This window comes from Eriocheir sinensis, chromosome 19 (genome assembly GCF_024679095.1).
Source record: "Eriocheir sinensis breed Jianghai 21 chromosome 19, ASM2467909v1, whole genome shotgun sequence".
NCBI classification, from domain to species: Eukaryota; Metazoa; Arthropoda; class Malacostraca; order Decapoda; family Varunidae; genus Eriocheir; species Eriocheir sinensis.
This window is the reverse complement of record NC_066527.1, coordinates 14,740,011-14,750,010: the sequence shown is the minus strand read 5'-3', so window position 1 is coordinate 14,750,010 and position 10,000 is coordinate 14,740,011. Positions and strand designations below refer to the sequence as shown.

The 10,000-nt window shown below is 42.0% G+C and overlaps 1 protein-coding gene across 1 annotated transcript in view; it reads right to left on the bottom strand.

Annotated features, from left to right (window-relative positions):
• The window catches only part of LOC127000761 (egl nine homolog 1-like), a 32,194-nt gene extending 29,728 nt beyond the window's left edge, over window positions 1-2,466 (bottom strand). Inside the window, exon 1 of the mRNA XM_050864795.1 lies at window positions 1,134-2,466. Coding sequence (XP_050720752.1) covers window positions 1,134-1,601 — 468 coding nt within the window. The 5' untranslated portion in view covers window positions 1,602-2,466. The remainder of the gene's footprint in view (window positions 1-1,133) is intronic.
• Window positions 2,467-10,000: the final 7,534 nt, after the last annotated feature.

Below are 10,000 nucleotides of genomic sequence, written 5' to 3'. Positions count from 1 at the left end.
TGTGTGTGTGTGTGTGTGTGTGTGTTTGTGTGTGTTATTCTCGTCCTTGTTGCTTGGTAATAATTGTGTCTGTGTTTTGTTTGTTACGTTTTATTACTTTTTTTTCGCAATTTCCTTCCGTTATTTTTCTAGTTTTTTTTCTTCACCGTTTTTTCCTCCTTTTTCTTGTTTTGTTTTTCCTTTAATTGTCATCTAATGTATACTACGGTCGTTTTTTGCCTTTTTTTTTTGTTTGTTTACAAATAATCGTTCTTTATTTGACTATCCTTCCTTTATATCTTCTTTCATTCCTTTCTTCCTCCTTCCATTTCTTAGATCTCCCTTTTTATTTTTCTTCTTTGTTTTTATTTTTATTTTTGTGGGTGGGGCACGTGGGAAGGGGGGGTAATTTTAAGTATAAGCCAGTTACCAGTTTGTCACGTATACCTTTCACCGTTTTTAGTTACGTGTCCATCATAAATCATAATACATAATAAATAATAACACCAGCACAGCCAACACACCAACAAACACCAACACCACCAACAATTAAATTTATGGCATAATAAAAATAGCATGCTCATGTTGCTCCATAAATAATATATTGCACTGTATTCATTCATTAACGTTAACCAATTAAATGCGTATACAACTTCTGAATTAGGTGAATTTATGTGAAGGAAACTTTAATTTATATTTGTATGATTTTTTTTTGTTTTAAGTTTTAATTACTGTCATCTTCTATTTACGATTAATATGTGAATAATTGTGTATGGAGGTTATTCATTTCCTAACCAATCAGAGAAATATGTAGATTATATGCATTTTAGAATCAGAAAATAGTAATAATAATAATTTGGAGTAATATGGAGACCTGGGGTTCATGTATATTTAGGCTGCTTTTATGAACTTTGACTAATATGACATAACTACAGTATATTATTAGCTCAGTTCTCCTCCATATTACCCCATTATCATTAAACTTACTTTAACTTACTCGCCTTTTATATACGTTCTCACCAAATTATTCAACTTAGCGAGGATTATGAGCTTTGACTAATGTATGAAGTAACTACGGTATAAAGACAGCTCAGCTCTCCTCCATATTACCCCATTATTAAACTTTTACTTATTCTCCTTACGTTCTCACTTACCATATTATTCAACTTCGCGGGGAGCAGGCGGAGGAGGTCAGAGTAGACGTAACAGAGTGGCAGCTTTATTACTTGAGTCTGCCCCGCCTGTACCGCAAGCTTTCTCTGACTCACCAACAGCCTTCGCCGCTGCTGGAGATACTGTCCCACTCTCTCCTCTATCTCCTTCCTCCTCCTTCCCTCCTCCTCCATCTCCCTCATCATCTTCCCTCTCTCCCTATCCTCCTCTTCCTCGTCTCTCTCCTCCTCGGATTTCCTCTTCCTCGTGTTCCCTGGAATGTCATAGGTTGGGGTAGCGGACGGAATTGCATGATGGAGGAGGTGGTGGGGATGCCTTGATCCTTTCTCCTTCTCTTCCTCCTTCACCTCCTTTTCCTCCTCCAGTTGGGTGCACATGAGGACTTCTGCAGCCACAGGAGCCATGTCCCCTTCCTTGTGTTGGTTTATGGGTGACGAGACTAACTGCATCTTGGCATTGTTCCTTCTTCTTCTTCCTCTTCTTCTTCTTTGTTTGTTTGCGTAATCAGTTTGCTATTTATAGTTGCAAGCACGTGTTCTTCTCTTCCTCTCGTATATAGTAGCTAGGATTATGTCTTACAGCAATCAGGTACACTTGTGACTTGAATAATAAATAAGTTACTGGTCTGTATTCATTAATGAGGTAGCTACAGGAGGTTAATTATGACTGAGCTAATGTCCCAGCAATATGTTTACAAATCACACTTTTACAGTCTTGATATCTTCCATTAAGTGTCGGAAATAATAATATACAGGCTGGGTTTTGCCACGAGAAAGCTTGTATAACACATTCACGTAGCCAGCCAGTCAGTATATAAGGCAGTCACGTAGGTATAGCCAGTCAGTTTTAAGTACAGAACACTCCACCATGAGCTATATTAAGCACACGCCACTTAAAACTCCACTTTACGAAGGAAGTATATTCGGGAGGCACTTGAGTAAGCCAGAATTGGAGCTCAAGTGCATAATGAGAGTATAAGTCACTCGATCAGCCAGCCACGTCCACTTTGAGCTATATTTAATGCACACGCACCACTTTAAACCACCACCACTATACCAGGAAAGTGTATTTTAGGAGGCACTCGAGTAAGCCAGCACAAGGAAGTCAAGTGTATTCGTGATGGTAGAGAGAATGGTCACTTGATTTCACTCACCACAATCTCTAAGCACACGCACCACTTTAAACCATCACCACTATACCAGGAAAGTGTATTAGGAGGCACTCGAGTAAGCCAACCCAAGAGAGTCAAGTGAATGCGAGGTGGTGGAGAGGACAAGTAAGGGTGGCTCCATGCGCGTGTCTGGTAGCACTGTGGGGTCAGGCCGCCGCGCCAGCTGGTATTATAAACCGTTTTTGAACGACCCGCCTCAAAGAGCTGCCGCCACACACCTGCACACCCCCACACATTAACCATTCACCTCTCCCCCATCGCCCGACACACCTGTACATCCCTTCCTTTCCCTCCCTCACCCCTCACACCCCTAGACCCCTTCGCCCTAATCATTTTGAGATGGCTAAGTTACTGTTTCAATGGCTAAGAGTGAGGGAAAGTTAGAGAGACGTGGCAACCGAGAGGCAGCAGGCGTTGACATTTCATTTGGGTGGGTGTGTACGTGTGTGTGTGTGTGTGTGCGGAGGGGCCGGGGAGTGTGTACGTGACCACCACCGCATCTGTCTCCCAACTCGCCGTGGTGGAAGTGACCTAGAGCATGTTTGAGGCTAAATTCTCCTCCCGTATGCGTTGTGTCGTGTCCAAGTAGCTTACAAGGTGACATTAACCTCATTACTACGAGCCTGTCAGGAGTATGCCATGTTTAAACGAAGATTTATAGGTATCGGCCCCCACTCTAGTGTGTGTGTGTGTGTGTGTGTGTGTGTGTCTAGTTCGACTCTTGTATACGTCGTGTCGTGTCCAAGTAGCTTCCGAGGTGACATTAACCTCTACCGGAAGTCTAGCTGTTGAGGGTCATGCTTAAACGAAGATATCCAACATTTTAAAGCATATATTTCTTCGATGTGGTGCATAATTGAGCTAATATCTACTCCTGTAGGTATGCGTTGTGTAGTCCCCAATTAAGTAGCATACAACGTGACATTAACCTCATTACTGCAAGCCTGTCGAGAGTATGTCATGTTTAAACGAAGATTTTTAGCATTTAATTATCTGCTCTAATTAATTTGTGTTCATCCTGCTCATGTTCTTATCGTGTCCTTAGTAACGTACAGAGTGATACTGGTGTGATGATTGCAAGTCCATATTTTATCAGTTTTAAGTAAATTTCTTCGGCCTATAGCGCTTTTTCTGGCTAATTTCCACTCTTCTATGTGTTTTAGCGTATCCAAATAACGTAGAGAGTGACAAAAATCTGTTACTGAACGTCAAACAAGAAATTTCACGGTTAAACGAAGATAACTCGCATTCTTATGCATATTTTTCGGCCTAGAGCGTTTGTCTGGGTAACTCCTATTCTTCTGTGGGCTGTTTCGTATCTAAATAGCTTTCTGGGTAACACTTAAGTAATTGCTGGACGCTTAACAAGAGTATTTCATAACTAAACGAAGATATCTCGCATTTTTTATCACATTTTTCGGCCTATAGCGTTTGCCTGGCTATAACTTCTGCTCTTCGATCTATGGGCTGTTTCGTATCTAAATAGCTTTCTGGGTAACACAACTCAATGCTGGACGCTTAACAAGAGTATTTCATGTTTAAACGAAGATATCGCAATTTTTATCATATTTTTCGGCCTATAGTGTTTGTCTGACTATCTCCTACTTTTCTATGAGCTGTTTCGTATCAAAATAGCTTTCTGGGTAACATTTAACTGATTAATAGACGCCTTTCGAGAGTATTTCATAACTAAACGAAGATAATATTAGCAGTTTTCGGTATTATTATTTCTTCCTCCTCTCTCTCTCTCTCTCTCTCTCTCTCTCTCTCTCTCTCTCTCTCTCTCTCTCTCTCTCTCTCTCCCTTCCCTCTGAATGGGATATGTTGTGTCACGTAGCTACGAGGAGAACACAAGTGACATTGACCTAGATACTGGCGGTGTGTGATTACCAAGGGCTGCAAGATTACACTGTTTTGAGGCTGTTTCTAGTGTTCTTATTTGTTTTGGGAGAATCACGACCAAAAAGCGTAAAGGACAATGCTAATTTTAATATTCCTAAGCAATTTATTTTTCATATTTCCCATTTGTCTTTCCCTTAAGCTGACATTTACCTTGTGTCTGCAAGATTATCTCAAGTATTTCTTTCTTTTTACTTATTTTCCTGCGTATTATTTTCTTGTCTGATGTCAGGTTCATATATAGTGATATTAATGCCACCAGCGATATGATATTTTCACTTTCTCCACTTTCTCTCCATTAAATTGTATTCTATGGGTTGTAATAAGTTTATACGGGGATATATTTCATTGCCACAAATGCATCTCTCTCTCTCTCTCTCTCTCTCTCTCTCTCTCTCTCTCTCTCTCTCTCCTCTTCTTCACACTTATCTTGTCCCATAAAGATAACAGATAATAATAAATCCCAACCCTTCATTTCTATTTATCACACCCAAACGTTACCTCCTGCCCCCTCTCCCTTAAATTGCCTGCCAGCCCCTAGCTCCCTCCTCTGGCAGCCCCCTATCCCTTGCCTGCCAGCCCCCTCTCCCTCCTCTGGCAGCCCCCTATCCCTTGCCTGCCAGCCCCCTCTCCCTCCTCTGGCAGCCCCCTATCCCTTGCCTGCCAGCCCCCTCTCCCTCCTCTGGCAGCCCCCTATCCCATGCCTGCCAGCCCCCTCTCCCTCCCGGGGCAGCCCCCTCTACCTTGCCTGCCAGCCCCCTCGATCTCCCTCCTCTGGCAGCCCCCTATCCCTTGCCTGCCAGCCCCCTCTCCCTCCTCTGGCAACCCCCTATCCCTTGCCTGCCAGCCCCCTCTCCCTCCTCTGGCAGCCCCCTATCCCTTGCCTGCCAGCCCCCTCTCCCTCCTCTGGCAACCCCCTATCCCTTGCCTGCCAGCCCCCTCTCCCTCCTCTGGCAGCCCCCTATCCCATGCCTGCCAGCCCCCTCTCCCTCCTCTGGCAGCCCCCTATCCGTTGCCATAGTCTGTTACTAGCATACGTGACTATATGCATGCGTGTTTCCTGGGGAGAGAGAGAGAGAGAGAGGGGGACACACACACACACACACACACGTATCAGCTGTTTCTCAACCCGATTACTAAGCATGTATAATAATTACGGTAATGACAGCAACAGTAACAACAACAACATGAGTAATAACAAAGGAATTTCGTTGCACCATGAAGGATGTCAATATGTTATCTCTGGCACGACCTGAGCACGTGATCGCAATGTGAAGAGAGGGAAAATAATGTAATAATATGAATAAAAACAAAAAGTGAAGGAAAGATAAGAAAATAAATAAAAAATGAGTTGAGTCAATCGTTAAGAAAAAAAAAATATATATAGGATAAGTTAAGCAAAGAAACAATACACTAAATAATAATGAATAAAAAATGAGTTAAATCAATCGTTCGGAAAAAAAAGATAAATTAAGCAAAGAAATAATAAACTAAATAAATAGCTAAGAAAATGGATAGGAGAGAGAGAGAGAGAGAGAGAGAGAGAGAGAGAGAGAGAGAGAGAGAGAGAGAACCAACTCACCTATAGATAAAGATATGAGCTGCATTGGCTTAAGATAAACTGTAATGCAATAAATAATTCGTGGAGATACGAGTATATAACAATGTGTGTGTGTGTGTGTGTGTGTGTGTGTGTGTGTGTGTGTGTGTGTGTGTGTGTGTTATGGAACTCTCAGTATGTAGCCTACTACGCATTTCCAATTATATAAAAACTGGTCAGAAAACTGTATATCTATCTATTTATCTATCTGTCTTTATAAACTATCCACTAATTCATCTATCTGTCTTTTTAAACTATATATCAACCTATTTATCTCTTTATCTATCTATCTGTGTGTGTGTGTGTGTGTGTGTGTGTGTGTGTGTGTGTGTGTGCAGCCTTGGACCAGGTAAAGGTAAGGTAAGGTAAGGGGAGGGGGGGAAGGGGGATGGGGGGGAAGTGAATCCAAGCCCAGCCGCCGAACTTGGTAACCTTGGAGCTTCCCGCCAGCCCGCCAGCTAGCCTGTGTTATGCTCCCGATGTCACGTATGCACAAACACGCTCTTATATGGCTTGTTTTTATTACTATTTATTATTATTATTATTATTATTGTTGTTGTTAGCATTACTTTTATTTTTATCTTCTTATCCATTACTACTACTACTACTACTACTGCTACTACTACTACTACTACTACTACTACTACTACTACTACTATACTACTACTACTACTACTACTCTACTTATAAAGATGACACGGCTACTTTGAAATGCGCTCATCATGTTTGTTTATATCGTGTGTGTGTGTGTGTGTGTGTGTGTGTGTGTACGTGACTGGGTGTTTGTGTGTTCGTGTGTGTGTGCATGTACCGCAAATGTACAGACAGGTTACGTCAAGGTGACTACACCCGATAAAAACTATTACCAACACACACACACACACACACACATACATACCGAGAGAGAGAGAGAGAGAGAGAGAGAGAGAGAGAGAGAGAGAGAGAGAGAGAGATTTACATAGATAGATGTACATAGTATATCAGACCACACAGACCCCATGGGCCAGACTTGGTGGTCTGTCCATAAACCTAAGTGATTTTACATTAATCCGAAGACTCCAAAACGTGGCATTTCTACTCTAGTTGATCTTAAGTTGAAGGAAGTGACGGGCGAGCTTTATTTTGAAGGAGTCAATCGTTACATGGACCACTGACCGGGTGAAGCTTATTCCATTCTCGCACTACAACGTTGGTGAAGAAAAATTTGGTGCAGTCTGAATTTACTTGACATCTGAGTTTTACGCCATTGTTCCTCGTGCGTGTCATCGATCATAAACAATGTTGATCTGTCTACATTCGTGAAACCATTAAGTATTTTAAAACATTCGATCAGTTTTCCTCGGAGGCGACGTTTCTCAAGAGAGAACATGTTAAGGGTAGAAAGCCTTTCTTCGTAGGATTTGTTGCGCAAGGAAGGGATCATTGTCGCTGAACACCTTCTAATTTAGCAATATCCTTTGCATGGTGGGGAGACCAAAACTGTACCGCATATTCCAAGTGGGGTCTGACTAAACTGTTGTAGAGCGGGAGTATTACATCTTTATTCTTGAATACAAAGTTTCTTTTAATGAAGCCCAACATTCTGTTCGCTTTATTTGCTGCATCGATGCATTGCTGTGAGAATTTGAGGTTTGACGCGATTTTGACCCCCAAGTCTTTGACGCATTGAACGCTTTTGAGTTTAACGCTCTCTCTCTCTAGAGAGAGAGAGAGAATTATACCCCAGAAACTTAAAATAAATAAATAGATAAACGTATTCTCTCAAAAGGAAGTAAGAAAAAAGAAGGAAAGTCAAATTTATGGTAAAAAGCGAAGCCTCACATTTACCCTTGTGTGTGTGTGTGTGTGTGTGTGTGTGTGTTTCTGCAATATTTTAGCTCTGGAAAATTATTAGACATCCACTATTTACCTCTTATAATCGTATCACGCGCCTCTATCAATTTTCTTTATCAAACACACAAACAAGCATATATTCTTGCCTCCTCAATCCATAAGAGCTTTAATGTATCGGAGTTGAGACGGAGGACGCGCCTAGCTATACAGTACACCCACATAATTATATAACATTACTCCTCAATTTTCAAGGCGATTAACACTGACATAATCATACATTTCCTTGGCATACGTAACACGACTAGCCTACCTATGTCTATGTTGAAATTTACTGTTCTTTTCCTTTGTTATTTACTTGCAACAATAAACTATATCCATCAATCAATCAATCTGTTCGAGAATTTTTATATGGTATCCTATTTTCTTTTCCTTTTTATACTTTGTTATATTTCATACTTTGTGAATGTTAACTTTAATTCCAGATTTTCATAACAATAAACTTAACAATTAATCAAGAGAGAGAGAGAGAGAGAGAGAGAGAGAGAGAGAGAGAGAGAGAGAGATATGCGGATTCTCACGATCGAGTACTCCTGTGTGTAAGCACGCACACACGCACGCACACACACACGCACAGGGCTTACATGACATCGTACAGGTTCGCTTTCTCTCTCTCTCTCTCTCTCTCTCTCTCTCTCTCTCCTTTTGAAGCCTGACCCTCTTTAGGAATGTTAGGTCTTCCTCCTCCTCCTACTCCACCTCCTCCCTCTCCACTTCTTCCTCCTCCTCCTCCTCCCCTTCCACTTCCTCCTCCTCCCCCTCCACTTCCTCCTCCTCCTCCTCCTACCCCTCCACTTCCTCCTCCTCTCCCTCCACTTCCTTATCCTCCTCCTCTTGCATTGCTTAATTTAAATATTTTCCGATGATTCACTTCCCCTATTTTATTCTTTACATGTTTTGAAGCTTCTTTTCCTCTTCCTCCTCTTCCTTAATTGGTTTTCTTATTGTTATTGTTGAGAGAGAGAGAGAGAGAGAGAGAGAGAGAGAGAGAGAGAGAGAGAGAGAGAGAGAGAGGTTATAATACACCCCTATCTTTCCTCTCCTCTATCTCTCTCTATAGTCTATATCCTTCCCCTTTCCCCCCCATTTCCTCTCTCTCTCTCTCTCTCTTCCCGTCCGACACGTGACCTGCCACACCATGGACACACACACACACACACACATACACACACACAGTCACATACTGATGTAGCGATAAGGATGACAATGAGAGCAATATCATGAAAAGATAAGAACTACAACAACAACAGCAACAATAATAATAATAATAATAATAATAATAATAATAATAATAATAATAATAATAATAATAATAAAAATAATTCACCTCTTCTTACCCTTACTACTACTACTACTACTACTACTACTTTCTCCATTTTTTATTCTTCATTACTCCTTTTGATATCCCTGTCCTATCCCTCCTCCTCCTCCTCCTCTTCTTCCTCCTCCTCCTCCTCTTATAACACCTGCACATAATATACAAACCAACTCTTCTCGTAATCTTTTAATTGGTCATGTGTGTGTGTGTGTGTGTGTGTGTGTGTGTGTGTGTGTGTGTGGAGAGGTGAGTTGCATTCGTGAGGGAGAGAGGAGGAGGAGGAGGAGGAGGAAGAGGTGCAGGTGTTAAGTGGTGGAGAGTAAAGTGTTTCTCTCTCTCTCTCTCTCTCTCTCTCTCTCTCTCTCTCTCTCTCTCTCTCTCATCACCCCCTACCATATCATACCCAGCACCCATTTCACCACACACACACACACACACACACACACACACACACACACACACACACACACACCTGCCGACAGTCACGTATACACACACACCTGATAAGCGCGCAGGTGGCTCAGCGGTGCCCTAATTTGTGTCTAGTGTGTGTGTATACCTGCTTAGAGAGAGTCAAGGAGAGGAAGGGTGAAGAACACGAGGGAAGGACATACTAAACTGAATGGGCAAATGGAGGAGGAGGAGGAGGAGGAGAGGATGGGTAAAGGGAAGGGAGAATAAAAAAGGAAAAATTGATCAGAAATAGATAGAAGTAGGAGGGAAAGGGTTTTGAGGGGGAAAATGAGGGAGGAGAAGAGTAGGAAGAGGAGGAGGAGGAGGAGGGGGGAGCACCTACCTCGCAGGCGTGGCTCTACGTAAATGTGCGCGTATTAAATTTTGTACTCGAAATTAAGTACACAATATCATGTACCTGTACTTGTAGTTGGGGTCAAAAGTTTCTTAGTACATGTACTTATACTCGGACTCCAAGTACTCGACAATTTTGCCATATATTGTACTTGCAGAGCGT